The 27658-nt window shown below is 37.7% G+C and overlaps 1 protein-coding gene across 1 annotated transcript in view; it reads right to left on the reverse strand.

Annotated features, from left to right (window-relative positions):
* LOC131166320 (uncharacterized) overlaps positions 1-27658 on the reverse strand; it is a 50514-nt gene that overhangs the window by 1695 nt on the left and 21161 nt on the right. Inside the window, exons 6-12 of the mRNA XM_058124763.1 lie at positions 20261-20320; positions 20014-20143; positions 19748-19941; positions 19419-19606; positions 16047-16174; positions 2149-2414; positions 614-857 (exon numbers count right to left, since the gene is read on the reverse strand). Of these exons, the coding sequence (XP_057980746.1) occupies positions 614-857; positions 2149-2414; positions 16047-16174; positions 19419-19606; positions 19748-19941; positions 20014-20143; positions 20261-20320 (1210 nt within the window). The remainder of the gene's footprint in view (positions 1-613; positions 858-2148; positions 2415-16046; positions 16175-19418; positions 19607-19747; positions 19942-20013; positions 20144-20260; positions 20321-27658) is intronic.

Raw genomic sequence — 27658 nt, forward strand, 5'->3', positions numbered from 1 at the left:
CCCATGAGTGTATTATTTTGGATTGAACTGAAATGAACTTACCATGAAATTTTACAATATACATATCTTTTGCATTATATTAGTTTGTGTTGAATTCAAATATTTCTGTCTGAAACTACTATATGACAATTTATATTTGTATATAAATAAATATAAATATGATTCACATAGATGCTTCCAACAGTGGACTCCTTTACATCTTACCACCATCCCGCAGTTTCAAACACCTACTCCAGCTTCATGTAGCTATGCTGCAGGATACTGATAGGCTCCTGTTCCTTCAGCTGGCAAAATTCAGGAACTTCATAACTCCTCATTCTTATCCATCCATTTCAATAACTCATCATTCCCAGTTTTCCCATGCCATCCATCTCGTATTTATTATCATCATTTTCTCTCTCTCAACTTCTCATCCCTACCCAACTATGTGGACATCTTTGCAGCAAAGAACAAGAAAACAAATGTGCTCCTTTTTCACAATCACATTGGATTACACCTAGGCTCCCTCTCCTGCATGCCAATTTTCTTTTTAAAAATTTATCACTTGGCTTCCTAATTTTTATGCATACCATCCGTCTAAACAACAATGGGGCTATATCAAAAAGTCGATTACCTCTTCGAAAAAGATCAAGAGCCTGAGCAAGGTATGGAGGCCGAACACGAGCAGGAGAAAGAACTGATGCCAAAAGTGCACGCAGGGCTGCAAGCTGGAAATCTACCCAAGTAGAAATAGGTTCATTGGGTAGGAAAATATTCTTATCCTCACTGGCCCATCCCCCCTTACAAGCTTTCATTGCAACAGTAATCAGGAGGAGATCAATCTTTGATCGCCAATGCTCAGACCTCAGAGCACCACCCTGAAAGAAATTACAATTGATTTCATATTTTATTATTCATTAAATAACAGAACCATGAATAAGTGTCCATGATAAGATCAAGAACATAAACTTAAACAGTTATCAATTACAGAATCAGAATTGAAACAAGAGAGAGAGAGAGTAAAAAATAAAAAATAAAAAAGTGAACCTTAGCAGAATGGTTTTACAACAGCATTTTAAGGATCCATGTTTCACAAACATCAAATCAACCTGAAATGCTCTCCTCCAATATTTGACAAATAGCAGAGGTGATATTTAAAAATTCATTGATTTTGTCAAAATGGAATCTTTCAAATGGAAAGGATATCCTCAAAAATACATAACAACGCATAAAAATCCTTTAACAAGAAAATAGGATTGGTTCTCAAGCACCTCATTTGAGATTGTATTTTAGAAAAGTTTTTCACAACCAACTAATTACAGATTCATTTGATGAAATTAGTTTCTTTTTCACAAAGCGGATAGCCTTAAGGCCGAAACAAACCGAAAATGTGGAATGCAATATCATTAGCATGTTGAGCAAATGCAATGACATCACAAAAAATTAAGGGTCTATTTGGTATCTTTTCTGTTTTATGTTATTTGTTTCTGTACAATGAAGAGACCAGACTAAGAAAATGTTTTTGCTTACTTTGCCAGTTTGCTGTGTCTTTTGTTCGTTTTTCAGCTGTTTTTGAAAAACTGAAAATCAGATTTTACGATTTTCAGTTGCTACCTGTTGCTAGAAAACTTTAATATCCATAATTAACTTTTGTAGATTAAATCATTCATTTTATACATAATTTTTAATCAAAACTACAATAAAATGATCATATGAATTTAAAATGTAATTAAAATAAAAATATCCTTAAATTTTTTTCAAAATTAAATAGTAAATGATATTTAAAAAATATTTTTATTATTTTTCGAAAATATTTTACAATAAGATTGTTCTTGTGAGGTGAATTCTAAAATACAATAATTAAGTAAAATAGTAATAATACTTTTTATTTTTATCATAATTCTTTTAATTTGTATTATTTTGAACTTTTTTATTATTTTAATCATATTTTAGTTATTTGATTCAAGGACAAAAATGAGCATTTTCTCAATCAAGTATTAAATTTGTTTTCGTTTTAACCAAACAGGTCTGGTTTTTTCCTTTTCAGTTTTTAGCTTTGGTTTTTAGTTTTCATTCCTTGTTTTCATAACCACCCCTAGGATTTGAGAAAGTTTCCGTCAGTAACTAGATACATCCTCCCAACAGAATCCACAAACATGAAATACATACCACAGTGAGAAGAGATTCTAACACTTCCAGTGCTGCAATCTTTAAAGACATCCAAGTTGTTGGGCAGTTCCTGGGTACTTCCATTTCCAAATCCTGCTCACTAGACACAGTTGTGGTAACATGCTTCCTTTTTTTCCGGCTTGGCCGTTGGAGCCTTTCTACAGAGGCATCCAAATATGTATCCAAAGATGTGCCACCACTATCATGACCATCCAAATCAACAAATGCATTGCTAATAACTTCCTGAGAAAGGTGTACAGCTATTCCTGTTCAACATATAACTGCATTAATTAGTAATACCATCAAACCTAAACCTGATCGTTAATGAGAGATGCTAACAAAAATAAACAAGTTCTCTGCTCAAATGCAGCAGAGACAAAAAAAAAATAAAAAATCAATAGCAATGTTTAATTCCAAAGACATCAAAAACATAAAGAATTAGTCAAGCAGGGCATCAATTAACAAAACCATGAGGAATTAAACAAAAGTGAAGCATGAACCAAAAAAGTCCATCTTTATTTTGGCTGAAATGTGAAAGAAACCATAGGAAGATATAACATTCCCAACAGCAAAGTGGTTAAAAATTAACACAAAAGACAAGATCTACTACTACCTTTCCAGTCTCCACACTAACCACAAAAACCACACTCGAAGGAGGAGAGGGGCACAGGTCTCATATCTGTCCTAGACTCCTAGTTGGCCCAGGATATAATGATGGTTCAATGGTTCATACAAAATAAAAATGTCAGCCAAAAGTATGACTTTGTACAACTTGGTTCCACTTATATACTCTCTTTGAACCAGACCTGCCCAACGAGAGATTTAGGAAAATAAAATAGTCTATAACATCTTATAAAATATATGCAATGGAAGCATGGAACTAGCTCACAAAATCAAGAGTGGGATGGGGAAAATAGAGGCCAAAATTTGCACGTGTTTTTAGAGCATAATAACTTAGCAAAGTATAAGATAGCATAAGATAAATTCAGCACAATTCAACACATCCCAATACCACATCTACATAAATAAGAACACATATCAACACAATGCCTTTAAATAACCACTAGTTAGCATCAGCTACAGGAAACCGTTATCACACCATTCATTTTTGCCAAATCATAAACCAATATGCCTTTTCCACTGCTTCAACAAGTGTACTTTCTCAGAGGAAAAAATACCCTATAAGGCTCCATTCTTAAACCTTATTATTCCCTTTCAAATAGAAAAGAAATTTATTAAGATAGAAGAATATACAAGGAGGACAAGGCAGCCTCAAAATAACAAAGGAAAAGAATCATAAGCTCCAAAAAGAAAACTAGTAGAATAAGAAAAAAAAAGCTAATAAAGCCAATAATCATGTTGTAAATCAAACACCCCTAGAGGAACTCAAATGGAAGCAAAATACACAATCCTGCTCCATATCGAATCAATAGATGAAGGACGATATCAAAAAATCCATTCTCCACAAATTCCTCATGTTCCTTTGCATCCCAAAGCCTTTAAGTCTAATCAACCAAAAAAAAACAACGAAAGAATGAGGACAAACGCAACACTCACCCAATAACAAAATTTTCATTCCATATCACCAAGGTAAAGAAAGAGTAAACGGGCAACATCCATGTTACTAGCAACACAAAATGCACATCGAGAGACAGAAGCCTTTACCATTGAAGGAGTTCTAGCATTCTACACGCAATTATCAAGAGAAAATGAATGATAAGACTGGTTTGTTGCATAAAAGGAACCATTTCACCCACCATAGCAATTTTCTCAAACGCCAAACTAACAAGACCCAAGCCCCACCCCCCACCCACCCCTCCTAAGACCTAGAGATGAATTCCCAAATGAGGAGAGAACAATATGTCCTCCAAAGAGAAAAAGGAAAAACACAGGAAAAGAAAAAAATTACAGTAAAACTGCCCTCTGATACCTTTAAAGATCAGACTACGAGTAGCAAGGAGTATGGATAGAGTAATGAGAGATTTTCTGACACCTGGGGTCGGGGATAAGAATATCATTTGGTTGGCCAGTGGTTTGCAGGTCTAAGAAGGTTTATAGGTCTAAGAAGAAGATCAGCCAGCCAATCACGCTGTATAGAAAAAGAAAACCCTATGAAACATCCAGCTGCAAAACCCATGAAGAGGCCAAATACTGAATCCTATCCCAAAGCATAATCAAAGACATCCTCTTCCTCGTAAAAATGAGAGCACTCTGTTCCAACCAAATCCCCCACAAAACTGCAAAAATTGGACTTTCACAATGCCGAAGCCTCTTTTCCTCTTCCACAACCTGAAAAATAGATAGCTAAAAAATGCTCCACCAACTCCAGAAACAGCCAACTCTCTCCAAATAAGCCAAATAGATTATTCCCAACTCTCCAAGAAAAGGAGCAATGAAAGAATAGGTGAGAAGCAGATTCTGAATTTTGAAAACAAAGAAGACATACAATCAGAGGTAAAGCCTTGAAAGGCCTACTACACTGCAACAGGTTATTAGGACCAACCAAATAAAAGCCTTAATGGTAGAGGGGACTTTAGCCTTCCAAATGGATCTATAAAGCGGGAAAGGGCAAAAAAAAAAATTTAATTAAGTGCCTAAAAAAACGTTTACCAAAATACTCCCTAAAAAAATCAAAAATCCAAGAACAATAGTCTCTCCTTTCAGAAAAGACTCACTTGTAGTCATTAGAAGCGTTCAGATATTGGATTTTGCATAAGCTACCATAAAAATATAAAATGGTCAATTTCCCAATCAAAGACATTTCTAACCAAGAGCACATTCCAGGAAATCTCTTAACCTATAATTTGAAGGTGATTATTGATTAGGACTATACCTCACAAGCCAAAATGAACATGGAAAGGAATTTTGTTCTAAGGGGAGATAACCTGTACCAAATAGTGTGAAAAGACAATATTGTCCCCATTCCCCACTTGGAAATTACTAAGGGAGAAAAAAACCATCCCAACCATTCCTCACATCACATCTTTGATGGTCAAACCATCACAACAAAGATAATATTTTGAAGCAATGGTTCCCCTCCAAAAATGGTCCATCTCCCTCATGAATCTCCCAATTCATTTACCAAGAGGGCTATGTTGAAGGTAGAGAGAGAAAATGTTAGACAATGATGATTAGGTTTACCAGACCAAGAAGGAGGCAAAGACCTTTCCTGTCCACAGGCCCAGAAATCCTCCCAAGCAGCGAGGAACCACTCAATCTTATCCACCCCCAAAAAAACAGAGAAAGTATCCCTTTTGAAGACCAATGTTCGCCTAGCATGAGAGGAGAGGGAGTAACCGATGTGAAATTAGGATTCTTCTGCACCCTGCCTTTATGGGGATTTGACCAAAGATTTTACTGTTGGTGTTACAGACGCAAGAGAACTGACTTCCATATTCTAACAATACAGAAAATGTAAATCATCTAAAAATAATCTACTATCACACCCATGAACACTATCAAACTCATTGTCCTCATCAGACCCATCGCTTGATTCTTACACCTCGCAACCTTCACATCCTTTACCTTTTTTCTCTCCACAATCACACTCAATACCTGGAAGAACCACAATTACTTTCGAGATTTGTCTAAAAAAATTTTCAAGAAGATGATGCTAAAAAATCCCTGATTGAGTACTCTTCCTACAAGACATCTCCATTTGCTGCCATTTTCAAGCTTTCCCAGCATCAAAGACCAACTCTAAATGCCAAGATGCCAGCTTGCCACTGGCACTAGAATCAGCCCCCTGTTTTCAATCAGCAGTCTATCTCCCTTGTAGCACCAGATGAGAGCTCAGAGCTAGAAAAATGGTGGCCCTATTTACTGTGACTGCCCACCTCTTGTTTATCCACTGGAAGCCCTACCTTATTATTCAGATGATGTGCCTGAAATGAACCTTAGTAGACACTCCACCTAAAATTTGGTCTTGAACAATTCCAAAAACATCTTGATGGGCCGGAGAAGGCAGGGGCTGGACAAAACTGCACTTAGTTAATCTTGGGCTAATTCTAGCAGAGCTGGCTCAAATTCAACAAAATGTTGATGGTTAAGGCCCAATATAATTCATGACTGTGCTATTCAAGATTTGATTAAAATGAGAGACCTAACTTGGAGATAGGTCTCTCCCTCTATTTATAATACATATTAAATGCATTCTAATAACAATAATACCCTTACTAACTCTCACTAATTAACATACTAACACACTTAAAAATAATACTAAAAGACATAAATAACCTCTAACACTCGCTCTCAAGCTGAAGCATAAAATGTCATATGCAGAAGCTTGTTACAAATAAATTTAACACGAGCACCTCCCAACGTTTTGGTAAACAAATCAAGAAGCTGCATATTCAACTTCGATGAGCTTTTTCACAAGTTTCTCCCGAACAAAGCGACAATCAACTTCAATGTTCCTCATTTGCTCATTAAAGACCGGGTTGGAGGCAATACGAAGAGCAAATTGATGGTCACATGTCGACTTCATAAGTTGAGAATGAGAAGCACCCAATTCTTCCAACATGATCTTCAACCAGACAAGTTCAAAAGTAGTTTGAGTCATAACTTCATACTCTGACTCAGCACTTGACCTACCTGCCATAGTTTGTTCCTTACTCTTCCAAGAAACCAAATTACCACCGACCAAGATACAATACCCACTTGTGGATCTCCAATCAAAAGGTGACCCAGCCCAATCTACATCTATATATCCATGGATATAAGCGTGACCCCAATCACGATATAAAGGACCTTTACTTGGTGCACCTTTGAGAATAGTAGCCAAAGGAGCGAGGCAAGCCGAGGCGCAAAGGGTATTTGAAGCCGAGGCGTGAGATGAAGGCGCGCGCCTCACGAAGGTGAGGTGCACAACTATTAAAATGCTGTAAAATGCCTATTTGGGGTAATTGATTTTTGAACATATGGATATCTAGTAATATTAGAATTTAAAATGCCAAACATTCAATAGCAAAATTGGAAATCTAATAAAATTTCCAAGGCCAAAAGCATTAACAATTCAACACAGTTCAACATCAAAATAAAAGAGTACAATAAAATAATTTCAACGTCTAAAATCTAAATATCAGCTTAAGTTTAATTCAATACTAGTGAATTCTTAAGTTATGTTGGTCAAACAACCTTCTCTAGTTTAATACTTGTTGATTATTATATTAATTATTATGAATCTTCAACTTGCATTTTTTTCTCAATTTGTAAAATATATTTTTAAGAAGTTTACGATCAAAATAAAATTATCAACTAATATTATAAGAAGAAGCAGCAGGCAGCAGTAGCTAAATTCATTAAAAAGAATATTATGTATTAGTTATAAACTTACATTAAACTACATATTTAATTACACACAATATTATAAGAAGCATGCAGCATGCAGCCAGCAGCAGAAAGAAGAAGAAGAAGAAGCAGCAGCAGGAGGCAGCAGGACGCAGAAAGAAGATGAAGAAGAAGAAGACAAAGAAGAAGAAGAAGAAGAACTGAACAAGAAGAAAAAGAAGACGATTTACGAAGGTTCGAAGGCTCAAAGACGAGCTTGCAGCTGGTTCAAAATGTTAAATACGAAGTGACAAACTCACGCTGCTGATTCGAAGGCTCGCAGACAAACTCGCGAAGGCTTCTGCTGGTGCGAAATGTGGAAGACAAAGTCGTGCAGGGTGGGTTGTGCTGGTTAGAAATGTCGAAGATGAACTCTTGCGAAGGGTTGTGCTGGTTCAAAATGTCGAAGACGAACTCACAGTGCTGTTCGAAGGCTCAAAAACGAGCTCACGAAGGCTTCTGCTGGTTCGAAGGCTCGCAGACAAACTCACGCTGCTGGTTCGAAGGCTCGCGAAGGCTCTCGCTGGTTCAAAATGTGCAAGACGAACTCGTGAAGGGTCGTGGGGCTTCGAAGGGTCGAATAGGGGCTAGGGCTCTTGTTTGTTCGAGTTGAATGAGGGCTAGACTCGGACCTCTGGCTATTTCTTTCATTTAACAGACACAAAATTTTCAAGGCGCCCCTCTGCGCCTCTTGCAGGTCGCCTCGCCTAGCTTTTTATGAGGCACAAGTCTCCTCGCCTCTCTGTGTCTCGCACCTCAGGCGCGCTTTTAACTACTATGCCTTTGAGATATCTCAATATGTGAATTACTATATCCCAATGACTTGTCCTCACATAATCTAGAAATTGACTCACAAAACTTGTTGCAAAAGATATATCTAGCCGAGTAACTGTGAGATATTTCAACTTTCCAACAAGCCCCTGGTATTGTCCAAGACTAGGTAGCCAATCACTCATATCCAACACTAACTTGCTATTAAAATCCATGGGTGCATCAACTGGTTTAAATCCCAACACTCTAGCTTCATCCAACAGATCAAGAACATACTTCCTCTGTGACAAAATAGTTCCTATACAAGATCTAGATAATTCTATACCCAAGACGTATTTCAATGCTCCTAAATCTTTGGTCTGAAATTTAGTCTGTAGAAAAAGTTTAAGACTTTCAATACCTTTATCATCATCACGTGTAAAAACAATATCTTTCACATAAACAACAAGAAGGATCCTACCGATGAAGTATGACGATAAAACACGGAATGATCCACAACACATTGTCGAAGACCAAACTCAAGTACTAAAGCACTGGAACGACCAAACCATGCTCTGAGAGACCATTTTAAATCATATAGAGCCTTCTTAAGCAGACGCACTAAGCCTAACTCCCCCTAAGCAACAACAAAGGAGGCTGCTCCATATAAACCTCCTCAAGGTCACCAAGCAAGAAGGCATTCTCCACATCTAACTGATGCAAAGGCTAGTGACAAGTAGTAGCCAAGGAGAGAAACAAACATATTGATGTAAACTTGGCAACCGAAGAAAAAGTATCAGAACAATCTAGACCACACACCTGAGTATATCCCTTAGAAACAAGACGGGCCTTTAGACGAGCCATAGAACCATCAAGGTTGACTTTCACACCGTAAACCTAGCGACAACCAACTACAGACTTGTCAGGAGGATGAGGTACCAAGTCCCAAATACCATTGTCATGTAAAGCAGTCATCTCTTCAACCATAGCATCCCTCCACCCAGAATGGGCTAAGGCTTCCAAAATGGATTTAGGAAGGGTTATAGAGGATAAAGCAATAACAAAACAATAATAGGAGGGTGATAAGAAGTCATAACTAACATAGTTGGAAATGGGATGTTGAGTAAATGTCATTTACCTTTTCGAACAACAATATAAGGATCAACATCATAGGGAGTATGATCACCAAACTAGGAAACCAAATGTGTGGTAGTAAAACCTAGAGGGGGCTCTCTTCCTTGGAGCCGCCGTTGTGAATACACCTGCAAATTAGACAATCAAGACGATGAGAAGGCCTTGAACTACATGGAGACTCAAACGGTTGGTTGGGCAAGGATAGCAAAGTAGAATTTGGAAGATTAGGCAAAGGAAGAGACTCATTGAGCTCAGAAGCACTCAATGACTGGGTGCAGTAATAGGTAGACTCAAAGAAGGTAAGATCAGCAAAAACAAAGAAGCAAAGCAACACAGGACTATAACAACAATATCCCTTTTGAGCATATGAGTAGCCTAGAAAGAGACATTTTATAGCACAAGACTCCAACTTATCCACCCAAGGAGTTAGTTGATGAACAAAGGACACACCCAAATATACGAGAAGGGAGAGAAAATAAAAGTGAATTAGGAAAGAGAATGGAGTAGGGATTTTTATCACTAAGAACAAAGGATGGCCTTTTGTTGATACAATAACAAGCAATAAGTACAACATCACTCCAAAACACTTTAGGTACATGCATTTGATAAAGTAAGGTACAAGTGATTTTAAGAAGATATTTATTTTTCCTCTCTGCAACCCCATTTTATTAAGGGGTGTGGGCACAGGGTGATTGATGATCAATACCAAACTAAGTCATATAAGTAATGAATTGTGCACTAAAATAATCTTTAGCATTATTATTTTGAAGTATTCGAACTGGCAAACCAAATTGAGCCTTTATTTCTTAACAAAAGACACAAAATACATGAAATAACTTCAAAAGATCTTTTATTAAATATAACCAAGTCATTCTTGAATAATCATACACAAAGGATACAAAGCATTGGAAACTCAACTTGGATACAACCCTACTAAGACCTCAAACATCAGAATGAACTATAATAAAAGGACTTGCAGCCCATTTATTAATCTAAAAAGCAAGAGGAATACGATGGTGCTTTCCCAACTAACAAGACTGATCGAGACTAGATACAAAATTCAAAACTAGGAACAAGACATTTTAACTTTTCTAATGAAGGTCTACTGTGAAGATCCCAACACTACTCAATAGTATGATTACTCCGTCCACAATGAGCGCACTTGCAAGGAGTACCCCCACCTCGCCTGTCTTTACCACTGCAACCACTCAAACCACCTCAATAACTTTTGCAATTGTTTGTTATAGAACTAGAATCACTCTATGTAGCAAAGGTTGTCCTCTCAGAGCCAGAAGCAAAAGCATAAGAATGTGTGCTAAAGGAAGCAAGAAAGACACGAGAATAAACATCAGCAAATGATGGCAACTTGGCACTAACTAAGTATCTGGGTCCGAATTGCCTTAAACTCGGGTCTCAAGAAGAACTATCATTTGCTCCCTCTGCTTCTGCATCTCACAAACATCGGCAATCATAGGTTGCACAATCTTAAGCTCCTCATGAATACGCTTCATTTCTCCAAAACAATCTACAATACTCCTATCTCCCTGTTGTACGATAAATCATACATACATGTATGTTACTAGAGTATAAAGTTTGACATAATCCCAAATCTCCTTGCATGTAACTAGATACATACACATCCGTGCAATCTGTGGCTCCATCGAATTCCATAAGAGGGAAACAATCAAGGCATCTTCTTGAACCCCGTATTTTCACTTCTCACTAGAAAGATTAGATTGGAAAAAATGGTCTGATTTCCCTAATCCTGCTGAATAAACTCAAACAAATTTAAATGAACATAGTTCTTTCCATCCAACTTTTGAGTCGTTAATTGTGACGACGACGTAGGAAACAAATTTTTGGGATTCATAGACTCCATCCCAACACTCACAAATCAGCAACCACACCAATGTCAAACAAAACGAACAATAAAAAATAATCGAGACAATCAAAAACTATGTGAAGCACCAACACAACCACCAACGAGGTGAACGACTCACCAGCGGATATAGCAGTATTTTAAAAGGTGCTCATGAGGCGCATCTCATGCATTTTGAGCATAAAACGCACTAAGGCGTAACTTGAAAGGCGTAAATCCCAAAATGTGTATGCCTCAAGGGATAAGGCATATGCCTTAGGACAAGAGGTGCACCTTTTACACCTTATATGGGAAGGTGTATGCTTTTTGGGAGCAACTTGATTTAGTGTGTATATATATATATAAAGTAATCAGACTAATAGGGCTTTGATGAGCGTCGGACCCCCCCCCCTCGAAGAAATTTCTTTCTTCCAAGCTTCCGTCTCTCTCCAAAGACTCCTCCAGCTTCTCATCTCTCTTCGACGAGTCGACGACTCCTTCCGACGTCTCTCTCCAACGACTCCTTTGGAGCTCTCGCCTATTTCCAAGCTTGCGTCTGGCTTCAAAGACTCCTCTAGCTTCTCGTCTCTCCAACGAGTTGATGACCCCTTCCAACCTCTCATCTGCCTCTGACGACCCCTTCGGACATCTTGTCTCTCTCTAACAACCCATTCAAACTTCTGGTCTCTCTCCAGCGACCCTCTACAACCTCTCGTCTCTCTCCAGCGACCCTCTACAACCTCTCGTCTCTCTTCGTGACCCCCTACTACCTCTCTACTTCGACATCTCTTCTCAATCTGAGGTCTCTCCTCGAAATAATTCAGGTAATCAACTATCTCTCTCCAGTGTTCTTCGTAGCAGACTCCCACGAGACTCTCTGCCAGTGTCTCTAAAACTCAAGGTAAGCTGGAGCTGCTTTTGATTTGCTTCAGTTTTCACTTTTCATTTTTCAATTTTCAGTTTTAATTTCCGGCTGCAGCTGCTGATTGGTAAACAAAAACATGTATGAAAGTGAGTCAAAGGGGCAGAAAAAAGATTTTGTTTGGAAATACATAAAAGAAGTTGATGGAGAAAAATATTTTCTATGCAAATTTTGTGATCAAACTTGCAGTGTGACTGTCACAAGATTTAAACATCATTTGACAGGTACAAGGAAAGGAATGAAACCTTGCCCAAAAGCTCCTCAAAATGTGAGAGATGAGAGATAAGTTTTCATCTTCACTTACCAAACAAGCCACTCTAAACTCAACATGGAAGAAGGAAGAAAGAAATGAAGTGTGTAGGAAAGTTGGTCGTTGTGTGTTCAACAATGCTCTACCATTCAGTTTTATGGATGACGTATATTGGCATGTTATGGTGGATGATATTGCTAATTACGGGTCAGGTTTCAAGCCTCCATCTATGCAAGAGATGAGAACATGGATCCTTAAAGATGAAGTGAAAGACATCGATGGCATGTTGAAAGAGCACAAAAAATATTGGAAGGAATATGGATGTTCTATCATGGTTGATGGATGGGTTGAAGGGTGTTCAAGGGTCTTGGTCAATTTCCTTGTGAATAGTCGTGCTAGTACATGGTTTTTAAAATCCATTGATGCTTTTGATTCTATAAAAAATGGTGATTTGATGTTTAAGTATATGGATGAGGTGGTTGAGTAAGTTGGTGAGGAGAATTTTGTGCAGGTGATAACTGATAACACAAAGAACATGATAAATGGTGGAAAAAAGCTTATGGAAAAGAAGGAGAAGCTCTATTGGACTCCACGTGCTGCACATTGTTTGGATCTCATGTTGGAGGATATTGCAAAATTGAAGATCCATGCAACCAAAATCCTAAAGGCTAAGCAAGTTGTGAAATTTATTTATAATCATTACTATGTACTTGCAATGATGAGGAAGCATTTCAACAACAACAAAGAACTCATCCGCCCTCCAGTGACGCTCTTTGCTACTGCATTTTTGACACTTCAAAGCATTTACAAACAAAAGCGAGGCCTTCAATCTATGTTCGCTTCGGAGATGTGGTGCACTTCTACATATGCAAACATGCATGAAGGTGTAAGGACTCGCTCAATAGCTTTATTTGACCAACATTTTTGGCCTCACGTGGCTTGTGTTAACAAGAGTGTTGTCCCTCTTGTGTGTGTTGTGTTCTAAGGGAATTTGATTCTAAGGAAAGACCAGCCATGTGGTTTCTCTATGAGTTGATGGATTCAGAGAAGGAAAAAATTGCTGCAATTTTTTCTAGAAATTCCAAGAAGTATGCACCCATTTGGAGAAAAATACATGATAGATGGACTCCACAACTTCATCACCCTTTACATGTTGTGGGATATTATCTAAATCCCGAATTGGGTTACAAGGAGAACTTCTCTTATTGTGAAGAAGTGAAGAAAAGACTATTTGAATGCATGAATAGAATGTTGAGATATGAGGAAAGGCTAGTTGCAGACATCCAATTGGATTTGTTTGATAACGCACGAGGGGAGTTTGGGACTTGAGTGGCTATTGACTCTAGAATGTTGAGAAGCCCAGGTAAAAATAATACTTCAGTAAAAATTAGTTAATTAGTAGTACTCTATCTTTGTTTCTTCTTATAACTTGAAACTTAAATATGTGTTTTTCTTTTGTAGCTGATTAGTGGAAACATTTTGGGAAAAAGATCCCAGAATTGACGATTTGCTATTCGTGTTCTTAGCCATGTACACTAGTGGATGTGAGAGGAATTGGAGCACATTTGAGCAGGTTCTTAGTAAGTTCTTACAAATGTCATGTTAATATCATTTCACTCAACTATGAAAATATCTTCTAATATCTAAAAATTTAAATGGGTTAAACTCAATTGTAGATTCATACAAAAAAGAGGAATAGATTAGAGCACAAGAGATTGAATGCTCTAGTTTACGTGAAGTACAACACCAAACTGAGGGAGAGAGCCCTAAGAAGAAGATAAAATTATGATCCAATATTGGTGGCAGAAGTAGCTTCAGATGATGAGTGGATCACTGAGAAGAAAGAACCTATCCTCCCAAAAGATACTTCTTGGTTTGTTGATGAAAATCTCCTAGAAGTTGATGCTATTAGAGCTTTGCCCGTGGTAGCTTTTGAAGGAGATGATGCTCAAGCAACACAAGCTTCTCATAGCCCGCATTCTATAATTCCTAGCAAAAGGAAGATTAGTGATTATTGTGAGAGCTAGAGTACATACATATCAATAATCATTTTTGAATCTACTAATTTATAATTTGCCCTTTCTCCTAACTCCTAACCTATAGCTTTATTGAATATATAGGCACTCAAGACAAAGGCAAGAGGCCAACATTGGTCACAACTAAAGAGGACGATGATGTTGAAGTGGGAGAGGGGGAATTTATAAGTGGAAGAACTCCTACTATAGACGGGTTTGATGAAGATGAGGACTTTGATGAAGACCTTTATAGTTCCCTCTGAACTTTGTTGATTTAGATTTAAATTCTTAGAATCTTGGACGATGAGACATTGTGATGCTTTAATTTGGCTTTTTCTCTTTTTTTGTAATGTTATGGCTCATGCTTATATTTTAACATGTATTATTTGAGTTTGTTTGCTAAAATTGGCCTACATGATATTTAAAAATTATGTTTTTATTTTTTTCTCCATTATTCTAAATTTTTTCTCATTACTATACTATATATAAATTTATTTTATTTATTAATTATTTTAAATATATAAATAAAATAAAATAAAAAAACAGCTTACGCCTCAATGCCCTACAGCTTACGCCTCTCCTTACGCCTTCGCCTTTTAAAACATTGATAATAATAATACTTAAAGATATAAATAACCTCTAGCAATGATCAAGATCTCCAACAGAGCTCACAAACCCTACAAAACCTATGCCTCTCCTTCACCATTAAACCACGCGCATACAACCGCAACTACTACATTTATTGCTTATTCTTACCAAATTACTGCTTTCCAGCTTTGATGCCTAAATTGTTACTTCGTTCCAACCCACACCAAATCTAGTTAGATGTGTTCAACTCTTTCCAATAACACCATCATCCATTAGATTGACCAGATCTGCTCGACCCTTTCCAACCCGTAACTGATTTCAAAAACATCAAATCCTCACCAACTCTCCCCATTCATAGCCCTTGGAATGAAACTCTTACTATTTCCCATTCAAATAAAAACCCACTTCAAGAAACTTGCCCCTTCAATTTGTTTTGGGCAATATACAATATTTCAATCTGCCAAACCTCTGATTCAATCAAGATTATCAAAAATATTAACTTAAAATATAGCATAGTTTCCTTCAAAATTTTTTCTTGCCTCCCTCTCAATCTAACTCTGCCTAAACTCTACAGCATGTATATATTCTTTATCTTTTTCAAAATCTATCCAAGCTTGGAGAAACAGAATCCTTTTCGTATTCTATTATGCCTACATGGCACAGTTTCTACTCGCGTTCCTTCCTACATGGCCAAAATATTCTTCCTCCTTATTGATGCAAATATGTTTAGGTGCCTTGGCCTTTGGTTATCATAAAAATATTTAGGCAGCATTAATAATATATATAGGCAAGGACATAGTATCAAGTACTAATAAAACGACAAAGAAATGTACGTGCAATTTCAACTTTTCTACCACAAATCTCTAAGTTCTACAAGAACTTAAACAAAAGAAGAAGCCTAAACACCAAAGTATTTGGTTCTATTTTCACTTTGCCAAAAATATCAGTATGCATGTGTAAGATAGACCAAAAGAGCCGGCATGCAAAATCAGATAGATATATTGCATATATGGTATCAAAAACAGAAATATTTTAAAAGATATTGTTGCATACCAACACCCATGGATAACAGCAAAATCTTTATGATTGAATAGACCTTAATCCTTAGTTCTGGCAATGCACATTTCCTGAAATATTGAATCACAAGACGCACCATTTCTGCAGCATGCGGCAATAGTTGACTGCAAAAGAAAATTAGGGGAAATGTGAAAATCCATGTTTGAAATTGTGAAATATGAGAACATTCTTTGATGGAACGACAAAAATAAATAAATAAACAAATAGCAAAGAAAAAGTAAAAGGAAAACAGCATGTTAGAAATTCACATGTCAACAGAACAAGAAACAGGAAAAAAAAAAAAAAAAATTAAGAATAAAGCCATTTAGATAGATATGGTCATATTCTTCTAACAAAAATACAAATTCAACAAAAGTAAATATAAAAAACTAATAAGTTCCAAACTTGGAACAACTGATCACAAGTGAACACACTGTTTCAACTTCTACATCTGAAAATGCCTTTAAAGATCATATACAAAAATTTAATTAAATTGGAAATGTGTGCACACACACATTTGAGCACCCTCACAAAGATGAGCAAAGTCTAGGCACAAAGTCTTTTGTAATTTCTCTTCTAGTCATTATAGAGATACAGAATCAAACAGGAAGAGCACGTTATTAAAGCAATTGACAATTAATAGCCACAACACAACAATGCATGTGCAATAAAGATACTTCCGTCAGTGACACCACTTATCCAAGTATAAATAAATAACTGAGCTGATGTAGCTGAATCCCAAGTTAGAGAGAGAAGCTCTCATCCCTCTCTAGGAGAGACGCTTGGGATGGGTTGGAAATGCTTGATTCTTGAGTTGATCTTGAGTTTGAGTTTGTCATCTCTACCGCTAAGATGAAATCTTCACTCATCAAGAGTGAACGTGAATCAAATCTGGATTTTATTAGAGACCATGGTCGAAACCGTGGAGTTTGGGTTAGAAAGAATGTGCAGCAGATTCGAGCAGAGGTTGCACGAATCACAGCAGCTGCTAATCATTTCTCTCTGCTGCAAAAATTTGAAGTAGCAGATAATGAACGTGAAGAAGGTGGGTATCGTTCGGCCTGGGTGAAGAGGAACCTCCAACGGAGCCCTTTAGGTCAAGATCTGCGAAATAACCAGAGTGGTACGACTGTCCATGTCGTTCAAGGGTTACTGAGGGTGAAAGCTACGGTTTACAGTAGCAGAACAGGGACAGATTAGGATGTCTGTGAACAAGCTGTTGCAGAATATCGAACGGTGATTCTGCAATTGAATCTGATGATAACACGAATAAGGAAGCTGATGGCGATTGCGAATCGTCTAACGATGAAGAGGGCGATGAAAAATCAGGAAACTCGAGGAGGTGTGTGTCATCTTCGGATGATGACGGTGAAGATGTTTTGAGAGAGGAGATGAAAGCTGAAGGTAATTCTGATGGTGTTGATGACACATCAGAAACATTGGGCACTAAAGACACTATTGAATCGTTAGATGAAGCTGACGAACCTGATGATAGAAGAATTGGTGGAACCCATACCAGTAGGCATAAGCACTCTGTTGGTTCGGAAGGTGTTGCATCTGCTGGGAAGGGTAACATCAGTAGGGATGAGCAAGGTTTGGTTGGTTCAGGAGCTCGTGCTCAAGGTGTTCAACTAAATGTCTCAATTGATATTCAGGTGAAAGATGTCCAGCAAAGGGTGTTGGATGTTCGGGCTCCAGGTGTTCGACAGAATGCTGCAAAGGAGCTGGAAGGTGCTCGACAAAATAACCCTAAGGAGCTGAGAAAGGATTTCTTCATGAAAGGGAAGAAAAAAATCCCATGGGCTGATCTGTTCACCAAAAATAGACACCAACAGAATTGTGGAATAATTCCTGAATTTGCTTCGGATGGTTCAGGTGCTCGAATTGAAGCCAAAGACTTTGAGCATTCTGCCAGACAATGGAAAAACAGCTTGGTAGGTTACTTTGTAGGTAAGTACCCCCGGAAAAGCTGCACTTGATTATATTGTTGGAAAATGGAATGTTAAGGTTGAAATTTTCCACCATGCGAGTGGTTGGTTTGTTTTCGAATTCAGTAAGGAGGAGGACTTGATCCAAGTGTTGCAAGGAGGCCCCTATCTTGCATATGGCCGGCCTCTTCTGCTCAAAAGGATTCCAGATATGTTCCAATTTGAGAAGGAGAATCTGAGTGGTTGTCCAATTTGGATTCAACTTAAAAATCTGCCCCTTGAACTATGGACTCCAAATGCTTTGGGGAAAATTTGGAAGGCCCTTGTGCTCTGATAAACTCACTACCAACATGGAGAGGTTATCATTTGCACAAGTCTTGGTTGAGATCGATGTTGCAAAGGAGATCAAAAGTATTGTTAAGATCAAGCTTCCTAATGAACAGTCAATTTCACAGGAGGTAACTTATGAGAATGTGCCCAGTTTCTACAAAAATTGTATGATTCTAGGCCAAATAGAAGAAAACAGTAGTGCCAATGAAAGTTTGGGTGTTACAGAAAAGGGCAATCAGCAGGCCAGTGTTGAAGTCAGCTCGGACACTTTAGCTGAAGCAGTCAAGGTACCTGAAAAACCTAACTGTCGAGCCAATAGAGATTTGCAAGTTCAGAAAGGTTTGAATGTGACACAGGTTCAGAAAGTTGAAAAGGATAGTAGCTTGGGTAGCCCAGGTGAACCAAAGTTCAGTGGTGGAGGCTTGGGCATATCAGCTGAAGTTGTTATTAGCCCTGCAGATTCTGATCCCGTTGTTGTTGAGGGCAACACCGCCGGGTCTAAAGATCCTGAAAAGGCGAAGGGAGTAGTTTTTGATAAGGGCAAACCAGTTTTAAGGAGAATGAAATGAAGGAAGATGGGTCTAAACTTGTCAAGAGTAAGAAAAATTGCAAGGGGACTCGGCCTCCTTGATTGTTTGAGTGTGCAGTCTATCAGAAACAATAGCAGCAATTATGATGTTTCTGGTTTTTGGAGTGTGTTCAGATTTTTGGAGTTTGTTGATTGTACAGTTGTTTTTGTTTTGAGTTTGCTTCTTGTGATGTCTCTAGACTTCTAGATTTATTTTTGATGGCCTTGTGCCCCAGTGTGTGCCCAGGCTGAGTGTATTTGCTTTGTTTTTGTTGATAGGGAGCATTGGTCTTCCTTCTCTCAGGTATGCTCAGAGCTTCTATACATATCCATTTTTTATCAATATAATTTACATTTACGGATCAATAAATAAATAAATAACTGAGCTGAAAGAGATAAAGGAAATTACTGTTGAGACAGCATATAAATGACAATTCACAACCGTGTTGGAAGGAAAACCTATTCAGAATGTTAAGAACCTACGTCCTCCAAAATAAAATGAAGTACGTATGATGTCACAAAACCATAAACGTTGTCACTAACCTACGGACTCCCTTTATGATGGCGCTGAGAAGTTCCAAACCATGTGAGTGCAAGACAGGAAGTTGTGAACAAATGAACTCATGCTGCATAGAAGTAGTGATGAAGGGCATTAAGGATCGTGGCAAAGAGCCATCCACCATGAGCACTCTTCCAACAAGGGCAAGAAGGGGACGAACAGGAACAGCTACCTGTTAGTGATACATGTGATATTTTTCAGAACATTGATTGACCAAAAAAGGGATCATAACCTACAAATATACTAGGCATGGTGACTAGATTCTCACCCCCTATTGATTTCTCAAGAAGTACTACAAGAATTATTTACATACCCGTGCAGGATAAGAACTTGTAAGCATTGTACAACAACACAGCATCAGTGAAGAGATACTATGGGTTGGAAATCGCTCAAACCTCCTTGTTGCGTTTTCCAGAGGTTCTTCTGCCACCATTTGACCTCCTAAGGGAGGTGGTGCTTCTTTTCCTGGTGGAACCAATAATCTAATAACCTCATCACATTTATTTTCTGCAACACATGGGGAAGATGTTATTCCCATTACTTCAGCAATAGCATTACAAAGGCAGCCCCAGTATGTACCTTCTTCTAGACCTTGGAAGGCTTCATTCAGGGAAGAATTTACTGAAAATAAAATCTTTTGCATCAGTAAGGACCAGCTATCCTCATCACCTCTCGATTTTGGAAGTAATGCTAGGCAGTGAGCAAGTTTCTGAAATAATACCAAGCAAAAGAAAGAATAGACATCAAAACAAGTTAACAAGCATTTCATGGTGCTTTTTAACTAATATACCTGATTACCTGGTATTCCATAGCAAGCAAAACTTACCTTCAACATTATAACACTGCATTTACCAGACATAATTTTTGAAACAACAGCGACTTCCACCTGCAAAAGACCCTATACTCAATTAATCATGCATACAATGGCCAACCATCAGTGGTTGTCAAGAGATCATAATAAATTGGCATCCAATCAGAGAGCTTTAAAGGAAGTGTGTTTCACAAGTTTTTAAACATGAATGTAAAGCTTTGATGGTCTTCTTTTCACTTATTTTCTTCTTTTTCCATGACTATGTTTTAAAAGGATGTCCTATCCTCCTACACATATCTTTCTCTACTGTTTAATAATTTCACCCTTTATCAACAACAAAAAAGTGGCTTTGAGTTTGTCTGGTCCTGTTTGGCATCGTTGTTCTTGGACTACCCTTTTTTTGGAAACAAAAATGCAACATGTTCAATTAAAAACATTGCATTATCCATATTTAGCTCAATAAACAAAAACATTTGGCCAGTTTTAATAAAGACTGGACCAGTTTGGTGTAGTGGCCAGCACCATAAACACTCTCTATACAGCCCCTCTACAAATATGACACTCTACTTATCCATATCACTTCAATAAACAAAAACATGTGCCCAGTTTTAAGAAACACATGGCCTGTTCAGTTTTGTGTCCAGACCCAATACAACACACTCTGTAGAGCCCCTCTGTAAATCTCTCTCTCTCTGAATTGAAATTGTCTTCTTAGCTGGAAACAACTTCTGCCACTGCCACCCTTTAAGTCCTCAATAGTCTCATTCTCTTCATCCAGGCCAGTGTTCAGAACAGATGAGAATCACTCAACCTCTTTGATTTCCTCCAAAGGCCACCACAATTGGGCAAATTTAAAATTACTCTCGATGCTGCAGAAGAATCCTACACCAACTGTTTCAGATCTTGGCACTGCCTATTTTCAGTGGACAGGTGCAGGTTGCAAAATCCTCCTCCGAAGCCACATTTTTAAGGGGGGAAGGTGGAGCGTAAGTGCTTGCACTTAAAAAATTTTCTGGTGCTTGCCAACAATTCTAATGTATTTATTACTTTGCATTGAGGCTGAGAGGTGGAAAAATGGTGGTGGATGGGGGCAGAGATAATGTTGAGTTTGACAATGACCTGTTTGCTTTACAACCAAATATAAAAATCCATGGTTGAGCCCCTTAGAAAAACTGGTATTTTTTATTTTATGCAGCTTTCATATTCTAATTTTTTTTTTTTTTTAAGTACAAAATTTTTATTGGGACTATAGAGAACTATTTTTCCAATGGTGTATATGTGCCCATTGTTTTATATGTTTAGAGCATTCAAGTATATTTTAGAAACTTGAAACAATTAACAGAAATTAACATAGGTTTAAAAAAAAAAAGTTTAAACCATTCAAGTGATTTTTAGAAACATAAAACAAGTAACAGAAATTTTTTTTAAGTATTTTAAGAAATCAAAAAACCTTAAAACCAAAATAGTTTTTCATTTCTCAAAAACAGAAACTGAAATTATTACCAAGTGGGGCCTCCAGCCTTGGCGGATACGCTAAGTAAAGGAAGCCATTGGATTTTTAATAAATAAAGTTGTTAAAAAAAATGCTATAATTGACCAAAATGGAAGTTTTAAGCAAAAACATTCCCACTGCCTTTTAAAAGGAGGCATTGTCAAACTTCTAAAGCAACCTAAAAAACTAGTTTATCCTTGTTTTTTTTAATAGCAAAAAAAAAAAAATTCACTAAGAAAGAGAGAAGAGAGAATTACAGCCTAGAAGAAGACAACAAATCCTCAAAGCAGGAAGAAACAATAAATATCAAAACTAAAAAATATAATTAAAAAATAGCCAACAAACCCTAATTTAAACCACCCCCCCCCTCCTTTAAGCCCTTCCCTTCGTAATTGATGGAGCTCTGTAATCTTGCTAGTTCTCGCTGCCTTCTAATCTTTCTCCAATTAGCACCATGTGCAATTGAACTTCACACCCTTCCAGGTCAGCCAGTCACAGTGCCATATCATTCAGAATTTTTTGACCACCAACAACCTGTGCACTAATATCCTCCTCTGGAGTAGGTAATAACCCATCCCTACAGTGATTAGTCACAGCCAAGTCTACACCCAACTCCCCCTCTTCAAAAATAGAAACATCCTAACTTTCAAGCAGAAGAGGGGACACACAAGAAATATTCCCAAGAGCATCAGAAGAATCTGAAATATAATCCATATTTTCACAAATCTCATCCAACAAAAGACTACTATCAGAAACAAAATCACTCTTATACCCACTGTCCTCCTCAAGAAATCCACCAATTTTTTTAACTCCTGAGAATAATTTCCCCCCATTATCTAAGCCATACTGGCAAAGTCCAAGATTCCAGAACATAAAGCTTTCCAATATCATCTATTTTTAAAAAATCCCTCCCCACAAACTTCAATCCATACAACTGTTAAGACGCAAACTTTTCATACCTTTCTATTCCTTCATCTCTGCTTAACGCTTATACACCTTCATGTCCGCTGCCTTTTCACATTATTTTCCATCCTTTCTTTCCCCTGAAGTACTTACCACTTATGGGCACAAGCCACGGCCAAAGCTCTCCCCAACCCAGCATCCATCTGATTGCATCTCCTGCTCCTCATGAGAATCCTAGACAGTTTGTGTTGCCCCTGCTCCTGACATTCCAACAATTTTTAAAGAAACTTCCGGAAAAAACCTTCTACAATTAAACAAGAAGTTGCCAAATCGCAATTTCTCCTCTTATTCATTTGCATAGCATCCATATTACAGAGGGGCAGAACCCCTTTATCTATATGAGAGTTCCCCACAGGTCATACCTGGGACTCTCCACCTGTTTTGTTAAAAGAAAAAGCTACCTCTTTAATCCTCTCCACCTTATTTACATGGGGGACTTCAGTGAAAAGGCCACAATTCACTAAATGGACCAAGTCTATTGAAATCTTTAAAACATGCCCTGCCCCCTGCAAATCCAGAAAACACTTACTGTACTTGTCGAAAATTGAAAAGAGTTATGTATTGATCTGAACATTACATGAGAATATATACAACAATCCTAGCATTCCTAAAAAGTAAATTAATAAATCAAATCCCATGATTTATGGGACACCCTAACAGAATAGGAAACTTAGCTATATAGGCCTAATTCTAAAGATACAATCTGTTATTAAAAGAATATCCTAAAATAGCTAACTAATTATACACGGTTTTCCCACACTCCCCCTCAAGCTGGTGAATAGGTATTCTCCATTCCCAGCTTGGAAACAATAGTTTGGAAAACAGAGCTACCCAACCCTTTGGTAAGGACATCAGCAAGTTGACCATGTGTAGACACGTAAGGTGTACAAATCAATCCACTCTCCAACTTTTCTTTGATAGTGTCTGTCAACTTCAATGTGCTTCGTTCGGTCATGTTGTACTGGGTTATGAGCTATGTTGATGGCAGATTTCTTGTCACAATAAAGTCTCATAGGGCCATCCCACTTAATCTTCAAATCTTCAAGGATGATCTTCAGCCAAAGTAGTTCACACACACCTTGAGCCATTGCCCAAAATTCAGCCTCTGCACTCGACCGAGCTACCACACTTTGTTTTTTACTTCTCCATGTCACAAGATTCCCACCAAGAAAGGTGCAATATCCTGAGGTTGATTTTCTATCAACAATTGATCCAGCATAATCAGCATCAGTGTATGCCTCAAGTACCAATCCTCCATTTCTTCTGAACATGATACCTTTCCCTGGTGTTCCCTTAAGATACTGTAGTACTCTATGGGCTGCTTGTAAATGAACTTCCTTCGGCCTATGCATAACCTGACTAATCACACTCACTGCATATGCTATATCTGGTCGTGTGTGAGACAAATAAATGAGTCTTCCTACCAGGCATTGATACATTTCTCTGTCTACTGCAACATCCTCCTTAGCTTTTCCAAGTTTAAGATTAGAATCCATGGGAGTACTTGCTGGTTTGCATGCTGTCTTGCCAGTTTCCTTGAGAAGATCTGTGACATACTTCTGTTGAGAGATAAAAATTCCCTGTCTAGAGTGAGCAACCTCAATCCCGAGAAAATACTTCAATCTCCCTAACGCTTTAATCTCAAACTCTTTAGCCAAATATTGACTCAAGACCTGTTTCTCCTTAGCATCATCTACTCTCACTATTATGTCATCAACATACACTAGAAGGACTGTAACTCCCCCTGAAGGAGAGTGTTTAATGAACAATGTGTGATCCCCTTGACTTTGTTTGTATCCCATAGCCAACATAACTCCTGCAAATCTCCCAAACCATGCTCGTGGTGATTGCTTAAGAACATACAATGCATTTTTCAATTTACACAGTGTGAGCAGCCAAATTCTTCCCATATCCCGATGGAACCTGCATATAAATCTCTTCCTCTAGTTCCCCAGGTAAGAAAGCATTCTTGACATCAAATTGTTGCAACTCCCAACCATAATTAGCTGCTAGTGATTATAATACTCTAACTGTGTTCATCCTTGCAACAGGAGCAAAGGTCTCTAAATAATCAATCAATACCATATTTTGAGTATACCCCTTGGCTACCAATCGCGCCTTGTATCTCTCAATCGACCCATCTGCCCTATACTTCAGCATATATACCCACTTACAGCCCACCGGTTTCTTTCCTGCCGATAACTTCACCAACTCCAAAGTCTTGTTCTTTTCCAATGCCTCCATCTTCACATTCATAGCTTGTCTCCATTTTCCATTGGACAAAGCCTCAGATAATGTAGTAGGAATGGTGATGGTATTTAGGCTTACAAGAAAGGCTCCATGGGATGATGAAAAATTCTTAAACAACAAAAAATGAGCAAGAGGGTACAATGGTTGCTTTGTGCATTTTCGAGTTCCTTTCCTAATGGCAATCGGGAGGTCCTCGTCATCATTATCAACATGAGATTTAGTTTCATCTTGCAATGGATGGTTAACAATTGTTACCTCATTCAAACGATCTGAGTTGGACTCTTGGACCTGCATTGGTTCAAGAACAGTCATCTTCCTTCTTGTGAATACCTTGCCAAATATGGTATTTCTAGGAGCAGAATCGGTTTTTTCTTTGGGTTCATTTGGTGTTTCAGGCACAAGTTCAGAAGAACTCTCAGGTACATGGTTGGAACAAGATGAACAAGGACAGGTATAGGGTTCGAGGTTTTAGACATAGGAATTGATGGCAAATCAAGCAAAAAATCTTCCTTATCTTCCCTAGTTGAATTCTCCCCCTAAAGATAAAGATTAGTGAAATAAGACTCTTGTTCATTGAAAGTAACATCCACCAAGACATAGAATTTCTTTGACAGAGGGTGGTAACACTATATCCTTTTTGACTAGAAGAATAGCCCACAAAGACACATTTTAGAGCCATCGGATCTAATTTCCCCCTGTTGTGACTATGAACATGGACAAATGAAACACACCCAAAAATCCTAGGAACAAGGTTGTTTGTAATGGTTAGGTCAGGGTAGAATGTGGAAAGAATGTCCATTAGAATCATGAAACCCAAGACTCTTGAAAGCAAACAATTTATCAGATGAGTGGCTATCAGAATTGCTTCCCCCCAAAAAAACCTTAGACACATTTTTTTGAAACAACAAAGCTCTGGTTTTTTTGAGGAGATTGCCATTTTTCCTCTCTGCTACCCCATTTTGGTGTGGGGTATTGACACAAGATGACTCATGTACTATTCCTTCTGTCTGAAAATATGGGGTAAGAATTTGATTGAAATAGTCCTTGGCATTATCTAACCTAAACCTTTTGATATTGACCACAATTTGGTTTTTGATCATGGAATAGAAATTTGGGAACACAATACTAACATCAGACATATCTTTAAGCAGGAAAATCCAGGTAACACAAGTGCAATCATTAATGAAAGAAACAAACCATCTTGCCCCAGAAACATTAGAAACAGTAGATGGACCCCAAATTTCACTGTGAATAAGATAGAAAGGAATTGAGCTTCTTTTGTAACTAATTGGAAAAGGTACACGCTTGTGTTTAGCAAGTTCACATACCCCACACTGAAAGTTTTCAACATCTAAATCCTTAAACAAGGAAGGAAACATAACTTTAATAATCCTAAACGATGGATGTCCAAGTCGGCAATAACAACAACAACAACAAAACCAAGCCTTAGTCCCACTAAGTGGGGTCGGCTATATGAATCTTTTTCCGCCAATTTATGCGATCATGAAGCATTTCTTTTGATAGATTCAAGGATATTAAATCCTTACTCACTATCTCCACCAAAATTATTTTAGGTCTACCCCTACCCCTTCTACTGCCCCCTACAGTAACTAAGTCACTCTTCCTCACAGGTGCACCATCTGGCCTACGTTGCAAGTGTTCATACCATCTAAGTCGTCCCTCCCTTATCTTATCTTCTATAAGAGCTACACCTAACTTACTACGAATATGTTCATTCCTTAATTTATCTTTAAATGTTATACCACTCATCCATCTAAGCATTCTCATCTCTGCAACTTTTACTTTTTTGATATTATGTTTCTTCGTCGCCCAACATTCCGATCCATATAGCATAGCTGGTCTTATAGTTGTCCTATAAAACTTCCCTTTCAATTTTAAGGGTATTCTATGATCACATAGCACACTTGAAGCACTTCTCCATTTTACCTAACCTGCTTTAACTCCATGCATTACATCATCTTCAATTTCTCCTTCAACTTGCATAATAGATCCAAGGTATCGAAATCTACAAGTGCTATTTATTTCTTCATCATCAAGTTTAACTGTCTCCAATATTCCTCCTATCATTACTAAAATTACATTTCATATATTCTATTTTATTTCTACTTATCCTAAAGTCTCTAGATTCCAAAACTTCTCTCCATAATTCTAACTCAGCCTCTACTTCATCCATAGTTTCGTCAATTAATACAATATCATCTGCAAACAACATACATCATGGAACCTCCTTTTGAATACTCCTAGTCAATCGGTCCATCACTAAAGCAAAAAGATAAGGACCCAAAGCAAATCCTTTATGTACACCTATGGTAATTGGAAATTCTCTAGTTTCTCTATCTATAGTCCTTACACTAGTCATTACTCCATCGTACATATCCTTAATGACATCGGTATACCTACAACATACACCTTTTTTTTCTAAAACCCACCATAGAACTTCCCTAGGTATCCTATCATATGCTTTCTCAAGGTCAATAAATATCATATGCAAGTCCTTATTCTTTTCCCTAAACTTTTCCATTAATCTTCTTAAAAAATAAATAGCTTATGTGGCAGATCTCCTAGGCATAAAACCAAATTGATTTTCTGAGATCTTCGTTTCTAACCTTAATCTTTATTCAACTACCCTTTCCCATAGTTTCAACGTATGATTCATAAGTTTAATTCCACGATAGTTATTATAATTT

The sequence above is a fragment of the Malania oleifera genome, chromosome 10 (assembly GCF_029873635.1).
Source record: "Malania oleifera isolate guangnan ecotype guangnan chromosome 10, ASM2987363v1, whole genome shotgun sequence".
In the NCBI taxonomy this organism is placed as follows: Eukaryota; Viridiplantae; Streptophyta; class Magnoliopsida; order Santalales; family Ximeniaceae; genus Malania; species Malania oleifera.